We start from the raw sequence: 25,429 nt of genomic DNA, 5'->3' as shown, positions 1-25,429 counted from the left end.
AGACAGACAGACAGACAGACAGACAGACAGACAGGACAGACAGACAGACAGACAGACAGACAGACAGACAGACAGACAGGACAGACAGACAGACAGACAGACAGACAGACAGACAGACAGACAGACAGACAGACAGACAGACAGACAGACAGACAGACAGACAGACAGACAGACAGACAGACAGACAGACAGACAGACAGACAGACAGACAGACAGACAGACAGACAGACAGACAGACAGACAGACAGACAGACAGACAGACAGACAGACAGACAGGACAGACAGACAGACAGACAGACAGACAGACAGACAGACAGACAGACAGACAGACAGACAGACAGACAGACAGACAGACAGACAGACAGACAGACAGACAGACAGACAGACAGACAGACAGACAGACAGACAGACAGACAGACAGACAGACAGACAGACAGACAGACAGACAGACAGACAGACAGACAGACAGACAGACAGACAGACAGACAGACAGACAGACAGACAGACAGACAGACAGACAGACAGACAGACAGACAGACAGACAGACAGACAGACAGACAGACAGACAGACAGACAGACAGACAGACAGACAGACAGACAGACAGACAGACAGACAGACAGACAGACAGACAGACAGACAGACAGACAGACAGACAGACAGACAGACAGACAGACAGACAGACAGACAGACAGACAGACAGACAGACAGACAGACAGACAGACAGACAGACAGACAGACAGACAGACAGACAGACAGACAGACAGACAGACAGACAGACAGACAGACAGACAGACAGACAGACAGACAGACAGACAGACAGACAGACAGACAGACAGACAGACAGACAGACAGACAGACAGACAGACAGACAGACAGACAGACAGACAGACAGACAGACAGACAGACAGACAGACAGACAGACAGACAGACAGACAGACAGACAGACAGACAGACAGACAGACAGACAGACAGACAGACAGACAGACAGACAGACAGACAGACAGACAGACAGACAGACAGACAGACAGACAGACAGACAGACAGACAGACAGACAGACAGACAGACAGACAGACAGACAGACAGACAGACAGACAGACAGACAGACAGACAGACAGACAGACAGACAGACAGACAGACAGACAGACAGACAGACAGACAGACAGACAGACAGACAGACAGACAGACAGACAGACAGACAGACAGACAGACAGACAGACAGACAGACAGACAGACAGACAGACAGACAGACAGACAGACAGACAGACAGACAGACAGACAGACAGACAGACAGACAGACAGACAGACAGACAGACAGACAGACAGACAGACAGACAGACAGACAGACAGACAGACAGACAGACAGACAGACAGACAGACAGACAGACAGACAGACAGACAGACAGACAGACAGACAGACAGACAGACAGACAGACAGACAGACAGACAGACAGACAGACAGACAGACAGACAGACAGACAGACAGACAGACAGACAGACAGACAGACAGACAGACAGACAGACAGACAGACAGACAGACAGACAGACAGACAGACAGACAGACAGACAGACAGACAGACAGACAGACAGACAGACAGACAGACAGACAGACAGACAGACAGACAGACAGACAGACAGACAGACAGACAGACAGACAGACAGACAGACAGACAGACAGACAGACAGACAGACAGACAGACAGACAGACAGACAGACAGACAGACAGACAGACAGACAGACAGACAGACAGACAGACAGACAGACAGACAGACAGACAGACAGACAGACAGACAGACAGACAGACAGACAGACAGACAGACAGACAGACAGACAGACAGACAGACAGACAGACAGACAGACAGACAGACAGACAGACAGACAGACAGACAGACAGACAGACAGACAGACAGACAGACAGACAGACAGACAGACAGACAGACAGACAGACAGACAGACAGACAGACAGACAGACAGACAGACAGACAGACAGACAGACAGACAGACAGACAGACAGACAGACAGACAGACAGACAGACAGACAGACAGACAGACAGACAGACAGACAGACAGACAGACAGACAGACAGACAGACAGACAGACAGACAGACAGACAGACAGACAGACAGACAGACAGACAGACAGACAGACAGACAGACAGACAGACAGACAGACAGACAGACAGACAGACAGACAGACAGACAGACAGACAGACAGACAGACAGACAGACAGACAGACAGACAGACAGACAGACAGACAGACAGACAGACAGACAGACAGACAGACAGACAGACAGACAGACAGACAGACAGACAGACAGACAGACAGACAGACAGACAGACAGACAGACAGACAGACAGACAGACAGACAGACAGACAGACAGACAGACAGACAGACAGACAGACAGACAGACAGACAGACAGACAGACAGACAGACAGACAGACAGACAGACAGACAGACAGACAGACAGACAGACAGACAGACAGACAGACAGACAGACAGACAGACAGACAGACAGACAGACAGACAGACAGACAGACAGACAGACAGACAGACAGACAGACAGACAGACAGACAGACAGACAGACAGACAGACAGACAGACAGACAGACAGACAGACAGACAGACAGACAGACAGACAGACAGACAGACAGACAGACAGACAGACAGACAGACAGACAGACAGACAGACAGACAGACAGACAGACAGACAGACAGACAGACAGACAGACAGACAGACAGACAGACAGACAGACAGACAGACAGACAGACAGACAGACAGACAGACAGACAGACAGACAGACAGACAGACAGACAGACAGACAGACAGACAGACAGACAGACAGACAGACAGACAGACAGACAGACAGACAGACAGACAGACAGACAGACAGACAGACAGACAGACAGACAGACAGACAGACAGACAGACAGACAGACAGACAGACAGACAGACAGACAGACAGACAGACAGACAGACAGACAGACAGACAGACAGACAGACAGACAGACAGACAGACAGACAGACAGACAGACAGACAGACAGACAGACAGACAGACAGACAGACAGACAGACAGACAGACAGACAGACAGACAGACAGACAGACAGACAGACAGACAGACAGACAGACAGACAGACAGACAGACAGACAGACAGACAGACAGACAGACAGACAGACAGACAGACAGACAGACAGACAGACAGACAGACAGACAGACAGACAGACAGACAGACAGACAGACAGACAGACAGACAGACAGACAGACAGACAGACAGACAGACAGACAGACAGACAGACAGACAGACAGACAGACAGACAGACAGACAGACAGACAGACAGACAGACAGACAGACAGACAGACAGACATTCGCATTTATAGCTATAGATAATGGACAAGTTAAAGTCCAATAACAAAAAAAATCAATAGGGTTTTATGGGGTAACAAAACCTTCTATATGACACTTATTTTGTGAAAATCGGTCCAGCAATCTTTGAGAAAAGTGAGTGAGTTTTAACAGTCTTTGAAACACGTTTCTTTGCATTACTTTTGAACTACATCTCTAAACATTATAAAATTATTTTACAAATGGTTCAAAAAATAAGCCCGTTCTTTTGATGCCAATTTTGTTTATATCGGTTGTGTAGTTTCTGAGATAATGAAGTTTTGTGATTTTCACATTTTGGTACATAACCTTGAAACTAAAAGTCCGATAACAATAAAATTCAATAGGGTCTTATGGGGCAACTAGACCTTTCATTTGCAATTAATTCCATGGAAATCGGTCCAGCCATCTCTGAGAAAATCGAGTGAGATTGGGAGAGCGTTACAGACATACACACACACACACATACAGCAATGCTCAGCTCGTCGAACTAAGTCGATTGATATACGAGATTCGACCCTTTGGAGCGGTTTTATACCGTTGGTTTTTTCAGTGATTGATATACCTTTCTTGAAAAAGGCAAAAACTTGCCTAGTATATTCGAAACATATATTTTTTTGTGTAATTTGTATGTGTGTGTATCTGTACATGTTTGTATATTTAGAGTAAATTATGAATCTGGTAGAAATTATTAAAATGTCTTTTTTTTTCGAAAATTCGAATTTTTTTTTGGCAAATTTGTTTCAACAAATAATAAAATGCGAATGAGAAAAGCTAAGTCTCACCACTAGGTGGATTAATTCATGTATTTTTATTTTTTTGTTTTGTTTTCAGAACAAGTCGATTGAGCAAATGGAAGGAACGTATATATTCTCAACATTAATAATAATGAATGATAAGAGCACAATTCAAACACTGAATGCAATTCCTTTGAATAACCTACCTACCAAATCTTCACCGGATATGCAAATCATATCTCAAACTAAATTGTTTCAAGGGAGCGTCCCTTTAATTGGACCATTATCGGTCTTGTTTTGTAACGAATATAATATTCTTGATTTATACAGAGCGAGTTATCTGTTAAAAACATCTTCCTTAAAAGCACGACAATTTAGGATTATTGGTGATTGCGTGCTTCGCACCGGAGCACTGGTCGGAGGAAAAATACACGCCTTAGTAACGGAAAAAATGTCTACTTTTCAGAAACACCCAATGAAAGATAATATTTCAAATTTTTTTGAGCAGGTCAAGATTATTCATCAAAAACTTAAATCTGATCTCGTCGAAACTTCTGACTTATATGAAAGAGATGCAATAGATGAAGAAAAAAATCAGCGGAGAACGGATATGTTTGATACGTATATAACGGTTGCTGATGCATCGGTTGACGATGAATATAAATTCAACTTAACTATTTGCAGTAACTTTTATGTTTTACCTAAACGGAGGGTTAGCACTATCATTAAAGGCGTTCCTGTTTATTCGGATTGGACCATCATTTCTAATAACGATAAAGAGCAGTTGTTAGCATTCATAATATCCAAAAGAGTACAACTGTATACGCTTTTATTGTATATCTATGACCGCAACCAAAACATTTCGCAAAATGATATGGAAATATCGCCATTTATCAGTAATTTTCAAATGATAAACATTCAGGAACGGATAGTTTTATTAGCTCTGTTCGAAGTCATGAAACTACAGGATACTATGGAAGGAAAATTGAAGATATATCGCTACAATATCGATAAAACGAAATTGGAACCTTATCTCACAATCAATGGAATTTATAACTCAGTTATGGTAGTTATTGTAGATGATAAAATGTTATTGATTACAGCCGAGAAAGAATCAAATCTATTAGTTGTATACATGGTTGAACGTACTGATTGCTCACTTTATCAAAAAATATTCTTCGATTCTTCCATAATTTCAGTGGAGAATCCACCTATCACAGGTAGGCTATTTTGTGATCATTTTTTGTTGAGTTATCTGTTTTCTTTTTTAGACAAACCGACACTTCAAATTCAAACTGGAGATATGATGATACATATATATAAATATTCGGCTCTAGAGGTAATACTTTTGGCATTAAAATTATCCATTGAAAAGTTCCTCGTATAGTTTAACAAACATAGCTGATACTACGATTTCAACTAACATATGTTGTAATGCTTCTATATTCAACAAGACTACGTCATTATTGCTCACTAGATAATTTTTTTTCACAACATTTATTTGACATGGCACAATACCACTAGATTATTTATCGGTTAATGATAAAAAATTTAATCAATGGCTTACATAAAGATCGCAGCGACAATAACGACAAAACTGATTTCTAGATAACATTATCATCCTTTACGTTTTGAGTCCTGCATTCTTAGAATAAGGTCTCCTGAATCCATACGCAATAAAATATTTATTTTAGCATGCACAGATTTGGGGAAAACTGACTTTAATTCACCAATGACGTATTTTCATGGAAACCTGATTTTCTCAGTCTCTCACGGTAGATTTCAACTTTACAACTTAACTTAACTCGATTAGCAAACTTTAAATTTTTAGAGTAACGTCTTCTGATTCCAAAGATGGTAGAAGAGTTATTCTAGCATGCATAGATTTTGAGAAAAATGAGTTTGAATTCACTAAAGATAGAGTTTCTATGAAAACTTTTCGCAACATCTCTGTATGCTAAATCTTTCACAATCTTTGAATTCAGAAAACTTTACTACAGAAATTTAAAACTTGGAAATCGAAATTGCTAAGTTGAAATCTATCGCAGGAGACTGAGAAAATCAGGTTTCCATTATAATACCAAAAACATTATATCAAGAAGACTGGCATCTCTGGATTGATCCCATACAAATGACAAGCGTCAAATCAAATAGCGCACTTCATCTAATAAAGGTGGAAGTTTGCTATGAAAGTGCTGGCAATTACATCGCTGCGAAGACAGAGTGTGCGTATGCAATGGTCCAGCGTGTGCGTTCGGCTTGCATTCGCATCGCCAGTACACACACTAGCATGCGTCAGTTTCACTTTTACTTAAAAGACTGCGCTGCCAAAACTGTCGCTCATTCTCAGGCAGAGTTCCCAGTCTTTTTGATATGATGTTTTTGATAATTCGTACTGTGGTGGATTTAAACTCTATTTTCTCAAAATATGTGCATGTTAAAATAAGAACTACATCGCGTATGGATTCAGGAGACCTTATTCTAAGCTTGCAGAGCAAAAAACTTGAAAGATGATGTTATTTAAAATTTTATAGAAATTTGTAGTTTTGTGATTTTGTACTGAAATAATCTGGAAAGCTCATAATTCACTCATACACACCATATTTGATCTATACGTATGAAATTCGCAACGTTTTTTTCTATCTGTCTGTCTGTTTCTTGCCATAACATTCAATTGCTTAAATCCGAAGTTTTTGGGAAATATCATGAATTCTGATTTTTTATGACTTTTCGAAGCTTGGCATACTGACGCTTTTTAACATATTTTTTTAAAACCTAAATTAATCCACCTAGCGGTGAGACCCAGCCTTTCTCATTCAAACTTATTATTTGTTGAAATAGATTTACACCAACACTTGAAAAATACACCTTGATAATTTTTGCTGTATTTATTATTTATTCTAAGCAACAAATTTTTGTTGGCCAACAGCACAACTATACCGAACATTTAAAATATAACATTCACACACATATGAACATACATTAACACATATACATGCAAATAACATTAAATTATTTCAAATATATGATGCGATTTTGTTTTTGGTCGTGGTATAATCGATTTGTACTCATATACCTCGTATAAATTTTTAGATTGTTTATGTCAACTTTAGTCAGTAGATTTCAAATAATGTATAATTAAATGTTGTTCCTTATACATTAATTTAAATGATCTTTTCACTGCCGGTACCTGCATAACTGTCCCATACTGATTTTTGTCACTTTTGAGTTACCATTGGGAATCGACTTCATTGTTATTATATTTTACGTAAAAAATCCAAAATTGATACTTTTGTATGGAAAAACATGGGGAAAAATACCAATTTGTGGTTGTCCCATATTGAAAGTACCCGCATTACAGTCCCACTGCATAGTGGTACATACTGAGAACATATAATCTTGCTTTAGATTAGTGTATATCGGATAACTTTAGGCATATAGAACAGGGATGTTACGGATGTGATCTTTAAGACATCTGCAGATGCTATAAGTGGTGAGTTCTCACTCAACCCGGCTAGCTCTTTGTGGTGCCTTCTCAGGGTCGGCAACCGACTTTTGGGGGACTCAGACAACCCGACGACTTACCGTTGGCGAAGCGGAACGAACAAGAGACGATTAGCGAAGGGTTACTGGCTCTTTATAAAAAAATGGAAAATACATTCTAAAACTATTTATTGAGTACTCATCTGTACAGCGTTGGGGACCATTGATGATCGATGTGCAGCAGGAGAGGAGAGGGACATCCTTCGATGCCGCGCGTTCCGGTTGACGACGACTGCTCGGCAGAATCACACGGCTTGCACCGGATGCCACGGGTATCCCGCGGCTCACACGGAAGATCCACCGCAACGGGGTTGAATGCCTTGGTTCTAAGTAGGCCGCCTTCAAAACGCCCACGTGTTGAACGGCGCTATGGGGGTAAGCGCGAGGGGACGGATTCCGGCACCTCGTGGCCTAGCGGTGAATTCCACGGGAACAATTCCGTCGATCGCCCTTCGATGACCGTCCCTTGAGGTTGCTCTGGACCACGGGTTTGGATGGCCCTAACACCCGACCGTTGACGCCGGCTGACCAAATCTCGTCACCACTTTTTCGTAGTTTCACCTTTTACCGGCTTGACTTTTATTTTCCGCGTCTAATCTCTTCGACGGCTAATTTCAGACTCTCTTTATAGATCTGTCATCTTCCCGATCTTGCTCTCGTCCTCTCTCCCTTTCTCTCTTGTCCTCTCTCACTCTCTCCTATCTCCCGACCGGATACCAAGTTTTCGTGCAGTTGTTGAAGTGATCTTACTTTTAGCTGTACGTAATCTGGATCATTTAAGGGGTGGGCTATTTAGTGCGGACTTTTTTTGCCGTCTTTTGCCGTTGCGGTTTTTCCGTTACAAATATTTTCCCTTCCCTGGGCTGTATTTTACGAAGCCTCTAGAGCCTCCGTGATAAGCCCCAACACCTGGTCTGGATGTTCCGGGGTGGACGCCGAAGGTCTCTTTTAAGTTCCCAGGGTGTACTTTTGACAGTGCCCCCTCATTTCCTCAAACGGTAAGGTGTACATACAATATTTTTTCGCAATTTTTCGAAGCCTAATTATTGGTTGAAATTTTTACGGGTTAGTACACTTACGCTATGTTAAACAAAAATACAATTATTCATTTGGCAAACAAAATAAACTAACAACAATTAACAGAAAAGAGCCAGATAAACAACCAAATTACTTTACTTAACCTAACTTACAAACTATAATTAAACATCTAACATTAAATATTTACGAAACCCAAAACCAAACGTCTCGTTCACGGTACCGTTTCGCAATTCGAAATTGTCCGGTAACAATTCTCCTCGGGACCACGTAGAAAAATTACGAAGCTAATTTTTCGTTACCAGCCTTTACCAGATTCGGGTGATTCCTTCTTATCCGCCCCAACTACAAAAATGCAAAGCTGGATCAATTTAGTGCGTTCCTACAACTTGCCGAAAATCCTGTTAGTTTTCCTTCTCTCGATTATATTCCCGCGTGGTTTCCGAATTCCTCCTTCAACTGTTTCCCTCTCATTTTGCTAACCATGGGAGATAAGCTCAGCTACTCTCACCAAACCTCTAACGAACTCCCACGCATCTAGCTGGGAAAAACTTGACTTTCTACCTATTCTACCTATTCATCCTATTCATCCTACTTATTCATCCTTTGATTCAGATTCATTCATTCGTTAAACGCGTCCGCCTTGTTATCGTTCATTCCTATATCCATTACCATTCTCTCATACGTTCTAGTCTAATCCTATTTCTAAACGCCAGGGACCTACGTACATCTGGTCACCTTCTCTCATTGCATCCCACTAAGGCCATCGATTTCCGCCTTATAACCGTTGGGCCTGTCAATTCGGTATTGCTGGTTGAACTGATAGTTTTGGGGTCATATAACTCCGCGCTGTTTTCAGCATCGCTCTCGATCAGAGAGGACCTGCTACTGACCATCAATGTCGTTGGACTCCGGTCTCCAGCAAAACTATAGTTCCACCAATTTAACCGATACCGAATATTGCTTAACTTATTAAGAGTTCCTTTGCAATTTTGCTTCAACCAGTTCATAAGTATGTATTGAATGGAGAGCTAAATGTATTCTACCAGCATTATACGTTAAAACATTCGCTACCAATCAAAATAGAGATGTTAACCGATTCAGGCTTCTCGCGGGTAACCCTAACTACACGAAAGTTATCTGCGATGACATTTGTCCATAATAACGTCATGTGCATAAAAACATTGTCGAAAACTTTTCCATTTGCCACGAGCTGAGAAAGCAAGTTTAGTTTGTCTGTTCCTACGGAGAATTCATCGAGCCAAATCCATCTAAGGATTCCGGAATCGAGGACTATTACACATGTTGGGAGACAAGCTGTTGGCGAAAGACGATGATGGCCGAAAAACTATTAAATCAACTTCTGCTGCGCGACGATGGTAGTATTATCTAACCTTACTGGTTAATTGCTGAATGTTTTTTTTTAGGATACAAACGAATTGACAACTACTTAGTTACTTTCTAGGTGAAGTGTGAAATAATGATTCCGTACTGTGTACCCAATAAATTAACCTGGTTTTAAGTGGGCAGCTGGCCACACTCCCAGGTTTTTGCCGTTGGTATCTTCCAATTCATACGAAGAGTTACCTACGCGGGCCTTGATTCTAGCGGGAAGGTACATTGGACCGTATTTGGCATTGTACCGTTCTGAGGTGGAAGATTGCTTCATATTTTTCCGATATACGGTCTGACCGACGTCGAAAGGCTCAGCAAACTGCTTATGACGAGAATCATACAAGGCTTTTCCTGAGTCGTAAGCTTTTTTCAGATTGACTTTTACCAGGTCGTAGATACATTGGAACAATTCCTTCTTTCAATCTCCGCTAGTCTGCTGTCCCTCAGCCTTTGATCGGTTTTGACATAGGTGCGTATGGCGGCATTGATGGTTCGATTAATCCGCTCGACTGGATTTGCTTGCGAGTGGTATTTTGAATTTAACCAATGGCGAATGTGAAAACGTTCCAGAAGCGTTTTAAACTCGCGTGACAGAAACACAGAAGCGTTATCTGTTATTATAGTCTCGGGGGTGGAAAAGCGTGGAAACCATTGGGTCTTTAGGATGGAACAGAGGCTCGAGCTGCTGATTTTGCGCACAGGGGTGAGCATCACCCATTTGCTGAACAAGTCCAGTACCACAAAGACATATTGATTTCCCGATTTGCTGCGAGGAAGCGGGCCCAGATAATCCGCTGCAATTATTAGCCATGGATGGGTTACTACTCTTTGCTCACCCATCGGTAGGATTACAGGTGCATTTGCTGCTTTGACCTCTTTGCATGTAACGCAATTCTTGATGTATTCTTTAACATCTAAGGTCATACGCGGCCAATAATATTTTTGTCGTAACTTGGCCAACGTTTTTTCAATACCAACATGCATCGATTGATCGTGGCATTCTTTAATAACGCTATCCCTTCCTTCAGGAGGGACAATTAACTTCCATTCGAATTTGTAATCACCGGGGTGATTTGGGGTGGGTACATATTTATATAGGGCGCCATTAATTATTTGGAAATCAAGGTATTCATCTGGTTGTTTTAACACCTTTCGTTTCAGCTCCTCAAACCAAGCGGAAGCAGATCGGGTTGTAACAAGCCCTACACAGCGGGACAACGCGTCTGGGACCACATTTAATTTCCCTTTTCGGTGGACAATGGTCATTAGGGTGGGACAAAAAATAAATATTAGCTCCCATGCACTTTTCGTGTTCCTTATGGGTCCTGTATCAACTGTGTAACTTTTCAGATCGATTGGTGGAACCCCTGATTTGCGCCCGATTTTTAAAGTTTCCATACGATTTTATATGGGAAAATCCACTTTTTCAAAACTTATCCTCTAGAAATTTCCAGTTGGCTCCTAAAAATATACCAATACATGATTACTGTAGGAAATTTTCCTGGAGATAATTCTTCTGAAGACTGTAAGGCGCTACAAAATTTGTAGAAAAAGTTATTCACCTCAAACTGATCGAATGTCTGACGAACGGCTCAACATTGAATTTTTCCAGCAACACTGCTGCAGCATGCTGCTGTTGCAAACTGAACAACGTGATGAGAAACCGTTTCACGTAAAATTAAGCTTGAAAGCGTGATTTTTTGCTCATAGTATCTTCGGAGAAAATGCTTAGAATATCAATCCCTATATTTTGATAGTATCTTTGTGTGATTTATACCCCTAATAGTGAGAAATCAGCTTTCTAAACACCCCTACGTAGTGAAAAACATTTTCGTGTAGGATTAAGCTTGAAGGTATGATATTTCGCTCACATTATCTCCATTGTCGGAGAGCTTACTTAAAATATTAACTATCAAGTTTTAATGTAGATTGATTTCTCCCCCTAAAAGAGGGAAATAAGCTTTCTAAACACCCACGTCGTGTGACAACTTGTCAATTTAATAGATCATACCCAGGTGTCTTTCAGAAAGGAGTTTGGTAGATACATAGCTACAATTTGCGCAGATACATGGCCAGTAGGTCACTACGAACCTATGAGGTATACACAGGTGAGGAAGAAGAAGACATTCGTCTGTTCTAGTAGCGAAAAAAGGTAAACAGAAGCAGGTGTTTGGATTGTGACGTAGATCTCGGTCAACAAGCAAATGCCATTTGAAACCAGGCATGTCCAAACCCACCACATCACTGCGTGTGTGTTTTAAGCGATGCCACGGAGGGTATTTTCATTGCCCTACAGTGCTTATACAATACGGAAACCCACAGTGTTCTAAATAAAACAACCCTTCAGAAGCTTCGGCTAACACAGGCCCAAGTGTTCCCGACTTCGTGAGCCCTCGGGAGCCCGCTTGTTGACACGTGTTTTTTCAAACGCTTCATTTTTACAAAAGTAAATATGAAAAAAATATTGCAGGTGGTTGTATGCGATAACTACCGTCAAGCTATCCATTATTATATCATTGTTGATCTCGTCGAGGCAACCAATGCTTGTGTGTTCCCCGAAACTGCAAACCCTCGATTGCTTCATGTGCCGAAGTTAAAAAAGTTAAAAAACGAATGGCTCTCCGGTGTTTTGTCTTTAGCTAGCGACGGAGGGTAATACGAATAGCCCTGCGTGGTGTGTTTGTTAGCAGAATTATCAGTAATAAAAAATTAAGTTTGAGCCAAAGATGTTTATATTATCAACAAACAGCGGTTTGCAATCAACACGGGGAGCTAAAAAATGGTCACAAATGGTCACTAAAGTCACTTCTTTAGCTTTAAATGAATAAATTAACTTTTGTTGTATTGCAACATACTTTAGAAAGCTTGCTTCTCATTTACAGAATATTTGGAGTTCGGTTTGTAAGGCATTTTTGTTAACTTTTCCATCATAGAAGTTTCATGCCAGGCAATGTTTTCAAATTTCTTATTGAAGTGAACAGTGCAGAATAGTTACGAACGAATTGTCTAAGAGCTGCAAAGGAATGTAAAGGTTTATTCTACAAGCTACTCGCGTCTCTAATCAGTGTTGTGCGTGAAATTACGTTTGTAGTTTGATTTGCTTGTCTCAAATCAACTGTTCATTCGTTGTTTTGCTTTCGTCTCGATTAGACGCAAATTGTTAAGCTCTGCTTGATTTGCAAAATAACAATACACGAGTTATCGTACGGGTGTTTTTTTTGTCGATTAGTTCTTGTGCTGTGCGATAACAATAGCCTGCATCGACAGAAACATCTTCTGCACACTGGTAGGGGCAGGCTACCCCGCCAGTGATCTGATACGCAGCTGATATATCAGCAAGAATAATTCTCCCGCACCGCTGTTACCCCGCTAGCAGCACGGACCACCATACGATCGAGCGAGTGGAAGGCAACTACAAGTGGCATCGACAAGGCCACTGTGTCACAACGCGAAACTGGATCGTCATTGTTTGTTCTGCGGAGACACTCGATCCTACTACCAGCCGTGAGGTCGTGACTTAGACGTTCGGTGAAGTATTCACTTTAGAATTTTTATCATTATTAATATTATTACTATCAATATTATTATTATTATAATTATTATTATTATTATTATTGTTATTATTATTATTATTATTATTATTATTATTATTATTATTATTATTATTATTATTATTATTATTATTATTATTATTATTATTAGTATTATTTCTATTGTTATTATTATTAGTATTTCTGTCTTTTTTTTATTTGATCCATTGTAGTTTGAAATATTGTTTTTAAAATTTAATATCAACTATTTAATCCCCCCCCCACACATTCGAATATTAATCGTTTGTGTGCGGTAGAGCGTAACGCTCCCGCAAAATGGACGACATGCAGGTGCAACTTTTTCTGGATGTGGAAACAAATGGGGAAGAAATTGAAATTTCCCCCAGCAGTTCTCCCTTACCTTCCCCTGTACCACCCCCGCTACCTAGCCCCGTACCAAGGGTACCGGAAATACGGGTAAAAGCTTACCCAGATGCCGCTAGCGGTCCCTACGTTGTTGAGGCCGAACAAACTGCGAGTTGTCGTGAGTAGCTTGAAGCAAGCAAACGAAATTGCTAGCTACGAGCTCTTTACAAGGGAGTACCGCGTGTACATCCCTGCCAAGGACGTGGAGATCGACGGTGTGGTTACCGAAGGAAGCCTCACGGTCGATGACATTTTGCGTCACGGGGTTGGCTGCTTCAAGAACCCCCTGATTCAAGATGTTAAGATACTGGATGTCAAGCAATTGCATTCAGTATCCATCGAAGAAGGGAAGAAGAAATTCCTCCCTTCGGATTCCTTCCGTGTAACATTCGCCGGATCCGCACTGCCGAACTACATCTCTTTGGACAGGGCTCGTCTGCCTGTAGGCCTGTTCGTACCGCGGGTCATGCATTGCCAAAACTGCAAGCAGTTAGGTCATACAACCACCTACTGCTGCAACAAGGCACGCTGCAGCAAGTGCGGAGGCAATCATGCTGAGACCGCTTGCAGTGAGGATACTGAAAAGTGTCATTCGGCGTGTCCCGCGTATAAACAGCGCGAGGAAAAAAATAAGCGTTCCCTTAAGGAACGATCAAAGCGCTCTTTCGCAGAAATGCTTAAGAGGGCTGAGCCACCCTCGACAGGAAACATCTTTTCCTTCTTGCCAACCGATGAGGGTACATCTGACGATCCCGTCGAAGGGTGTTCTTATGCCTTGCCAGAGGGATCTAGGAAGAGGAGAATGCTCAACTCTCCTAATCTTTCTCGCAAAGGTCGTAAGATAACCCCTAGCGGAATGACCAATAAGACAACACAAAAAGGAAGCGGTGAAGAAAAACCGAAGCAAGTACCCCCCGGTTTTAATTTCAAATCAAACCAGGAGTACTCACCGCTTCGTGGGGCACCAAAAACCCCTCGTGCACCCATTTCTCGATCAGAAGACATAAAAGAAACAGGGTTCATAAAATTCTCTGATATTGTGGACTGGATATTTAAAACATTCAACATACCAGATCCCCTTCAAAACATTCCTCTTGCCCTTCTCCCTACAGTGAAAACCTTTTTGAAGCAACTCACAGCAACTTGGCCCCTAATTTCAGCTATCGTATCTTTCGATGACTAATACGTCGAAAGAGGTTAGGAATTTTGTCACTGTGTTACAGTGGAACTGCAGAAGTATCATCCCCAAATTCGATTTATTTTCACATTTGATAAACACATACAATTGTGATGCGTTCGCGCTCTGTGAAACTTTTCTCAATTCAAATGATCAACTTAATTTCCACGATTTCAACATTATTCGTCGAGATCGAGACTCCCACGGTGGAGGTGTACTTTTAGGGATCAAAAAGTGCTATTCTTTTTTTCAGAATTGACCTCCCCTCGATGTCGAATATTGAAGTTGTTGCCATTCAAACGAATATGAATGGAAAAGACCTTTGCCTTGTTTCGTTATATATTCCCCCATCCGCGCGGATTGAACAGAAGCAACTCCTTGATATAGCAGAATTGCTTCCCGCACCTTTTTTGATTTTGGGAGATTTTAACTCTCACTGTTCGCTATGGAAGTCGCTGTACGACGACAACCGATTTTCTTTAATCTGTAACTTGATCGACGACTTCAATATATAATCAATCAATATCAATAATAATAATATATAATATTTGAATACTGGGGAAGCGACACGTGTACCTAATCCTCCAGCACGTGAAAGCGTGCTTGGCCTATCCATCTGCTCGACATCACTAGCGTTAGATTGCCAGTGGAAAGTAATCAACGATCCCCACGGTAGTGATCATCTTCCAATCGTTATATCAATTGCTAATGGTTCAACTCCCCCGAACCCAATCAATATTTCCTACGACCTTACACGTAATATTGATTGGAAGCGTTATGAGTCTTTAATAGCGGAATCTATCGAGACTCACGAGGAACTTCCTCCGGAGGAAGAATACGCGTTCTTAGCTGGCTTGATAATCGACGCCGCGACTCAAGCTCAGACGAAACCGATACCCGGGGTAACGATTAGACAGCGCCCTCCCAACAAATGGTGGGACAAAGAGTGCTCTGAGCTGTACGCGCGAAGGTCCGCGGCGTATAAGGACTACCGAGAGTACGGCACTGTCAACCTGCTTCGAAAGTACGAGGCACTGGGCAGGCAGATGAAGAGCTTAGTGAAGGCGAAAAAACGCGGGTACTGGCGGCGGTTCGTAGACGCGTTGTCGAGGGAAACAGCGATGAGCACTCTTTGGGATACCGCCAGGCGCATGCGGAACCGTGATGTTTCGAATGAGAGTGAGGAGTATTCAGATCGCTGGATACTCGATTTTGCCAAAATGGTCTGTCCGGACTCTGTACCGGAACAGAAAACCTTTCGCGACGCAGTTTTAGTAATTACGGAAGAGCCTCCATTTTCGATGTTGGAATTTTCAATGGCTCTCCTGTCGTGCAACAATAAGGCTCCAGGGTTAGATAGAATAAAATTCAACCTGTTGAAAAATCTACCCGACTCTGCAAAAAGACGCTTGTCGAATTTGTTCAACAAGTTTCTTGAGCTAAATATTGTTCCGCATGACTGGAGGGAGGTAAAAGTCATTGCTATTCGGAAACCCGGGAAACCTGCTTCTGATCACAACTCATATAGGCCGATTGCGATGCTCTCTTGCCTCCGGAAATTAATGGAGAAAATGATCCTCTTACGGTTAGACAAATGGGTCGAAACAAACGGTTTACTTTCAGATACTCAATTTGGCTTTCGCCGGGGCAAAGGGACGAACGATTGCCTAGCGTTGCTTTCTACTGAAATTCAACTCGCATTTGCTCGAAAAGAGCAAATGGCTTCTGCGTTCTTGGATATTAAGGGGGCTTTTGACTCTGTCTCTGTAGAAGTTTTAAGCGTGAAACTTCATTCGCAGGGACTTTCACCAAACTTGAATAACTTTTTGCTCAATTTGTTGTCAGAAAAGCATATGTATTTCTCACATGGCGATTCGACAACTTCCCGAAGTAGCTACGCGGGCCTTCCCCAGGGCTCATGTTTAAGTCCTCTCTTATATAATTTTTACGTCAATGACATCGATGAATTTCTTGCAAATTCATGCACGCTAAGGCAACTTGCAGACGATAGCGTTGTATCCATTACTGGTAGCGAGGCTAGCGATCTGCAAGGACCATTGCAAGATACCTTAGACAATTTATCTGAATGGGCTCTTAAGCTGGGTATCGAATTCTCTCCGGAGAAGCATAACCCAACTCAGCTGCAGCTCCTACTAACGGGTAAAACGATCACTCAGGTTTTAGTCGCTAAATATCTCGGGGTCTTGTTCGACTCTAAATGCACCTGGGCTTGTCATATTAGGTATCTGACACAAAAATGCCAACAGAGGATTCATTTTCTTCGTACGATTACCGGAACATGGTGGGGTGCTCACCCAGGAGACCTTCTAAGGTTATACCAAACAACGATATTGTCAGTTCTTGAGTACGGCTGTTTCTGCTTTCGCTCCGCCGCGAACACGCACATTATGAAACTAGAGAGAATACAATATCGTTGTTTGCGTATTGCTTTGGGCTGCATGCAGTCGACCCATACGATGAGTCTTGAAGTGCTAGCGGGTATTCTTCCGTTGAAACATCGTTTTTGGAATCTCTCTTACCGGTTGCTAATTCGATGTACGGTCATGAACACATTAGTAATTGAAAATTTCGAGAGGTTGGTCGACCTTCAATCCCAAACCAGATTTATGACTTTATATTTTGACTACATGGCTCAAGATATTAACCCTTCTTCATACGTTCCCTTCAATGTCGCACCTTTAGATACTTCTAACAATGCTATATTCTTCGACACCACCATGAAAGAAGACATTATTGGTAGCCCGGATCAATTGCGCCCACAAGAGATCCCTAAGATTTTTTTGAATAAGTTTAAACATGTGAGTTGTGATAAAATGTTTTATACTGACGGATCTAATCTCGATGAGACCACTGGCTTCGGTGTTTTCCACGAAAATTTTACCGCCTCCTACAAACTCGCTGCTCCTGCTTCCGTGTACGTCGCAGAACTTGCTGCTATTCAGTACTCTCTTGGGATCATCGAAACCCTGCCCATAGACCACTACTTCATCTTCACAGACAGTCTCAGTGCCATTGAGGCTCTGCGATCGATGAAGACTGTGAAGCACACCCCGTATTTCCTGGGGAAAATACGGCGGTATTTAAGTGCTTTAACAGATAAAAATTACCGGGTTACCTTAGCGTGGGTCCCTTCTAATTGTTCCATTCCGGGCAATGAAAAGGCTGAAGCTTCAGCTAAGGTGGGTGCTATTGATGGCGATATTTATGTAAGACCAATTGCTTATGATGAATTTTATAACATTTTGCGTCAGAGAACACTCAACAGTTGGCAATCATCATGTAACTCAGATGAACTGGGACGGTGGCTACATTCCATTTTTCCTAAGGTATCGACGAAAGCATGGTTCAAGGGGTTGGATGTAGGTCGGGACTTCATTCGCGTGATGTCCAGACTTATGTCCAATCACTATTCGTTAAACACGCATCTCTTTCGTATAGGGCTTGTAGACAGTAATCACTGCGTTTGTGGCGATGGCTACCATGACACCGAGCATGTTGTTTGGTCGTGTGCCGAATTCTGTGATGTTAGGTCCGAGCTTATAGATTCCCTCCGGGCCCGAGGAAAACAACCGAACGTTCCCGTTAGACACATTCTGGGAAGCGATGATCTTCAGTACATGACACAACTGTACTGTTATTTGAGAAAAACTGACATTAAAATTTAATATTCTTTTGTCTATTCGTCAGAATACCCGTATACGACGCTGGAGACACGAACACGAAGAGCCTAAATCTATGTTTGAAAAACAAAAAGAACACCAGTCGAAACACAAATAGATCGTATATCTTAATTAGTTTTAAGCAAGAATTGTATCTCCCCTCCCCTCACCTTCAATCCCCACTAGCTCGTAGTCGGCCGCGAGAAATAAAAAAAAGTGCCTCCCTCCTTTTCCCGCTAATCTAGAATTAATAAAAAGTGTACTTGGCTCAGTTAAACTTAAAATTGTATCGTGCCGTGTCAAATAAACCATATTTAAATCACTTCAACTGTTCCTCCTGGTTGAAGTGGATTCAAAAATTTCGAGCTTATATTGTGCATAGTCGTGTTTAGGTCTCAATTCGTAGGGTTTTGCTGTCAATCATCCGAACCTACCGGTGTTTACCAGATACCATTTCGAAATTCCATAATGATAACCCGTTCTACGCATATTTGTCCCATGCTCCAGGTCAAGCAAACGAGTGTTTAGTGGGACGAATTTGATTAGAAAATTCAAGTGGGTTAAGTATGCGTGGAATATCATTGATGGGACAAACAGGCTTAGTATTGTTTTTGCAGATTTTCGGAACGAACAATGCTATTTTTAATATATTTTAAAAAACCCCTCCCTTAGTTAGCTCAACCAACTCCAAACGCTTTTCGAAGCTGTCACAGGCGGCACGGATTCCCAGATTTCATTCCAGATTTTCTGGATAACCGCTTTAACCGCTTTACAAGTTGGAGATTTTGTAAAAAAAAGTTTATTGAGTTGAGATTAGGGGAACTTAACGGAAATTTATTTCTATTCAAAAAGTTCCTCAAATTGTTTCTATACCAACCTTGAGTCAAGTTCGCAGTATGCGCTGATGCACGGTCTTGCTGGAACATATAGTAATTAGCTCTAAAGAGTTTTCGAAGACACGGCGTAACGTTTTTTTCCAAAACTACCGTTTTAAGCATAGTTTACAGTTCCAAGCGGAGTAAAAAATTTGACAAGTGAAAAAGCCTAAATTTTCGCTTGCGAAATCTGTCGTGAAAACCCGTTTGTGGAACACGCAAGTATTTCACCAGCCTACAGTTTACAGTTTAAGTGAAGCGAAGTTCACCTGTTTACACTCCAAGCGAAGTGAAAATTGGCTGCAACTGACAGAATAAAAACTCACGCAAGTTTTCGCTTGTTGCTACTTTTTTCACTAGCGTTTGCATGCGTGAAAAAAAAACCCAAGTAAAAAGGTGAGATCCACAACCTTCGATTTCGCTGGATCGAACTTGTTTACAGTTCCAAGCGAAGTGAAATTTTTACCGGTTGCATTTTTCACGAGCGTGAAAAAATGAACATTTTGTATGAGATTTTCACTTCGCTTGGAACTCTAAATAGGGCTTTATAATGAACAGCATTAAATTCGGCGTCAGTGTAAATGAAAATCAGACGAAGTTTACTCGCTTGCAAATTGCTCCCGAGACCATCACAAAAGCTGTACTCTGCAATCTAGGAACACTCCTTTAGAACTCTGAAATGTTGTCTCTTGCTGCTGCCCACATTCGATTGTTTTGTGTAACATCAGTCACACTCCAGGACAAATAGTTTCTCATCAGAAACAATGAACTCGCGAACAGCGAGCTGTGAACGTATCATTTTCACTTTATCGAGCCTCTTTTTCTAAAAGAATCGGCCAAAATATTGTGGACCAATTCAATAGATATACTCAGATGGGTGGGAATTACAAACTGAACGTTATCATTTCGCTGGACACGCTTCCTCATAGCAGTCACAATTTTACGACTTGCGGCATCCTTGCAGATCGCGGCCGACAGAATTTTCAACGATCCATCAAAGAGAAGTCTCCTTGTATTTTTCGATGGTTTAATAAACGAAATCTTGGTTAGCTTCACACGATTTGAGATGTTTGAATATTGTGCAAGGGCAGTCACAGACCAAAAATCGTTTTACTACGACTTTCCGGATTTGTTACATCGCACATCAAGAACTAAATACAACTGACAGACCACCAACACGCCAATGCGTATTCGAGAGTGCATACATTCTTTCACGTACTTTCATTAACACTTATAACTCGAAAACTTGTATTCGAATATACTGAACAAGGTGTTAGTTATTACAACCATTTCAATGTGAAATTATGATACAGGTTTTAGTTCGACTTTTTTCTACGAGAACAAATCATTGCACGCACATCCTATGTTCTAAAGGCATAAATTTCAGATAAAGTTTAATTCATTTATGGTTCAATAATAAACTTTAAAACCCTCTATTGTTTATTTTTTGGTCACTATTTAGTCTATATTTGGTCACTATTTCAATGAAAAAAGTCACTAAAGTCACTAATATTTTACTCCAAGTTCGCTACTAGCCCTGCAAATATCATCTGATACAATTTGGGGAAGCAGTATGATACCCTGAGGTCAGAAATCATCTTCAGACGCCATTTTAAATTTCTAGACAGTAGCTTCCGGTTTCTGGAAACCAGTCTAAAAGGGAAAAACATTACCTAATGTGAGTTTTTCAGTACCCGGGATGATGCTCAGAGGCCAGGAATCAACTCCATACTTCATTTTGAAATCCGAATTTGCGACTTCCAGTTTCTGGAAAACATCCTTCAATTGCCAAATACAATCCAATAACGGTATATCAACTCTTTGGAATTTAGAATATTGATGTCGTATTTAAAGGAATAATTGGAGCATAGTATTTGAAATTTGACGTAATATTTGTATTAAATAAATAGTCTTTCTATCATAATGACTCATAATTTCGAACTTTGATCAAAGCAGCTAGTTTCAAACAGACCTAAAATTTTTTTTTGTAAGTTTGCGGAACAACCTGTTCGTTTGACACTTGTTTTCTTTACATAAGTTGTGTAATTTTTGAGAGAATAGACTTTTATTATTTTTACAATTCAACACTTACTTACTTTACTTTTAAAGCGACAGATCGATTATCGATCCAGTGCCGAATCCAGAATACGTCGCCATGTCCCTCGGTCTTGGACTGCTATCCTCTAATCGCCCCTAACACCTATTTCGCGTGCATCCTCGTCGACAGCACATCCAACAATTGCGGGGTCTACCCCGAAGGCGACAACCTCTATCGGGATTTCTGCTAAATATAGCCTTCGCTTGACGTTCATCTGGCATTCTCGCTACATGCCCAGCCCACTGAAGCCTGCCGTGTTTTATCCGCTTGACTATATTCGCCGATTTATATGCCTGGTACACTTCATGGTTCATGCGTCTGCGCCAAACACCATTTTCTAGTTTGCCGCCAAGGATTAAACGCAAAATCCTACGCTCAAAAACACCAAGAGCTCGCCGATCGGCATCTTTCAGCGTCCATGATTCATGGCCGTAGAGAGCCACCGGAAGAACCAGTGTTTTATAGAGTGCACCTCCCCTCGATCTCGAATATTGAAGTTGTTGCCATTCAAACGAATATGAATGGAAAAGACCTTTGCCTTGTTTCGTTATATATTCCCCCATCCGCGCGGATTGAACAGAAGCAACTCCTTGATATAGCAGAATTGCTTCCCGCACCTTTTTTGATTTTGGGAGATTTTAACTCTCACTGTTCGCTATGGAAGTCGCTGTACGACGACAACCGATTTTCTTTAATCTGTAACTTGATCGACGACTTCAATATGACACTTTCGAATACTGGGGAAGCGACACGTGTACCTAATCCTCCAGCACGTGAAAGCGTGCTTGGCCTATCCCTCTGCTCGACATCACTAGCGTTAGATTGCCAGTGGAAAGTAATCAACGATCCCCACGGTAGTGATCATCTTCCAATCGTTATATCAATTGCTAATGGTTCAACTCCCCCGAACCCAATCAATATTTCCTACGACCTTACACGTAATATTGATTGGAAGCGTTATGAGTCTTTTATAGCGGAATCTATCGAGACTCACGAGGAACTTCCTCCGGAGGAAGAATACGCGTTCTTAGCTGGCTTGATAACCGACGCGGCGACTCAAGCTCAGACGAAACCGATACCCGGGGTAACGATTAGACAGCGCCCTCCCAACAAATGGTGGGACAAAGAGTGCTCTGAGCTGTACGCGCGAAGGTCCGCGGCGTATAAGGACTACCGGGAGTACGGCACTGTCAACCTGCTTCGAAAGTACGAGGCACTGGGCAGGCAGATGAAGAGCTTAGTAAAGGCGAAAAAACGCGGGTACTGGCGGCGGTTCGTAGACGCGTTGTCGAGGGAAACAGCGATGAGCACTCTTTGGGATACCGCCAGGCGCATGCGGAACCGTGATGTTTCGAATGAGAGTGAGGAGTATTCAGATCGCTGGATACTCGATTTTGCCAAAATGGTCTGTCCGGACTCTGTACCGGAACAGAAAACCTTTCGCGACGCAGTTTTAGTAACTACGGAAGAGCCTCCATTTTCGATGTTGGAATTTTCAATGGCTCTCCTGTCGTGCAACAATAAGGCTCCAGGGTTAGATAGAATAAAATTCAACCTGTTGAAGAATCTACCCGACTCTGCAAAAAGACGCTTGTTGAATTTGTTCAACAAGTTTCTTGAGCTAAATATTGTTCCGCATGACTGGAGGGAGGTAAAAGTCATTGCTATTCGGAAACCCGGGAAACCTGCCTCTGATCACAACTCATATAGGCCGATTGCGATGCTCTCTTGCCTCCGGAAATTAATGGAGAAAATGATCCTCTTACGGTTAGACAAATGGGTCGAAACAAACGGTTTACTTTCAGATACTCAATTTGGCTTTCGCCGGGGCAAAGGGACGAACGATTGCCTAGCGTTGCTTTCTACTGAAATTCAACTCGCATTTGCTCGAAAAGAGCAAATGGCTTCTGCGTTCTTGGATATTAAGGGGGCTTTTGACTCTGTCTCTGTAGAAGTTTTAAGCGCGAAACTTCATTCGCAGGGACTTTCACCAAACTTGAATAACTTTTTGCTCAATTTGTTGTCAGAAAAGCATATGTATTTCTCACATGGCGATTCGACAACTTCCCGAAGTAGCTACGCGGGCCTTCCCCAGGGCTCATGTTTAAGTCCTCTCTTATATAATTTTTACGTCAATGACATCGATGAATGTCTTGCAAATTCATGCACGCTAAGGCAACTTGCAGACGATAGCGTTGTATCCATTACTGGTAGCGAGGCTAGCGATCTGCAAGGACCATTGCAAGATACCTTAGACAATTTATCTGAATGGGCTCTTAAGCTGGGTATCGAATTCTCTCCGGAGAAAACTGAGTTGGTCGTTTTTTCTAGGAAGCATAACCCAGCTCAGCTGCAGCTCCTACTAACGGGTAAAACGATAACTCAGGTTTTAGTCGCTAAATATCTCGGGGTCTTGTTCGACTCTAAATGCACCTGGGCTTGTCATATTAGGTATCTGACACAAAAATGCCAACAGAGGATTCGTTTTCTTCGTACGATAACCGGAACATGGTGGGGTGCTCACCCAGGAGACCTTCTAAGGTTATACCAAACAACGTTATTGTCAGTTCTTGAGTACGGCTGTTTCTGCTTTCGCTCCGCCGCGAACACGCACATTATGAAACTAGAGAGAATACAATATCGTTGTTTGCGTATTGCTTTGGGCTGCATGCAGTCGACTCATACGATGAGTCTTGAAGTGCTAGCGGGTATTCTTCCGTTGAAACATCGTTTTTGGAATCTCTCTTACCGGTTGCTAATTCGATGTACGGTCATGAACACATTAGTAATTGAAAATTTCGAGAGGTTGGTCGACCTTCAATCCCAAACCAGATTTATGACTTTATATTTTGACTACATGGCTCAAGATATTAACCCTTCTTCATACGTTCCCTTCAATGTCGCACCTTTAGATACTTCTAACAATGCTATTATCTTCGACACCACCATGAAAGAAGACATTATTGGTAGCCCGGATCAATTGCGCCCACAAGATATCCCTAAGATTTTTTTAAATAAGTTTAAACATGTGAGTTGTGATAAAATGTTTTATACTGACGGATCTAATTTAGATGAGTCCACTGGCTTTGGTGTTTTCCACGAAAATTTTACCGCCTCCTACAAACTCGATGCTCCTGCTTCCGTGTACGTCGCAGAACTTGCTGCTATTCAGTACTCTCTTGGGATCATCGAAACCCTGCCCATAGACCACTACTTCATCTTCACAGACAGTCTCAGTGCCATTGAGGCTCTGCGATCGATGAAGACTGTGGAGCACACCCCGTATTTCCTGGGGAAAATACGGCGGTATTTAAGTGCTTTAACAGATAAAAATTACCGGGTTACCTTAGCGTGGGTCCCTTCTAATTGTTCCATTCCGGGCAATGAAAAGGCTGACGCTTCAGCTAAGGTGGGTGCTATTGATGGCGATATTTATGTAAGACCAATTGCTTATGATGAATTTTATAACATTTTGCGTCAGAGAACACTCAACAGTTGGCAATCATCATGTAACTCAGATGAACTGGGACGGTGGCTACATTCCATTT

At 41.9% G+C, this 25,429-nt stretch overlaps 1 protein-coding gene across 1 annotated transcript in view; it reads left to right on the top strand.

Moving 5' to 3' along the window:
• Positions 1 to 4,804: 4,804 nt before the first annotated feature.
• The window catches only part of LOC129718125 (uncharacterized), a 93,537-nt gene continuing 72,912 nt past the window's right edge, over positions 4,805 to 25,429 (top strand). Inside the window, exons 1-2 of the mRNA XM_055668556.1 lie at positions 4,805 to 5,342; positions 5,394 to 5,461. Of these exons, the coding sequence (XP_055524531.1) occupies positions 4,997 to 5,342; positions 5,394 to 5,461 (414 nt within the window). The 5' untranslated portion in view covers positions 4,805 to 4,996. The remainder of the gene's footprint in view (positions 5,343 to 5,393; positions 5,462 to 25,429) is intronic.

This window comes from Wyeomyia smithii, chromosome 1, assembly GCF_029784165.1.
Source record: "Wyeomyia smithii strain HCP4-BCI-WySm-NY-G18 chromosome 1, ASM2978416v1, whole genome shotgun sequence".
NCBI lineage: Eukaryota > Metazoa > Arthropoda > Insecta > Diptera > Culicidae > Wyeomyia > Wyeomyia smithii.
This window is presented reverse-complemented; position numbering and strand designations above follow the sequence as displayed.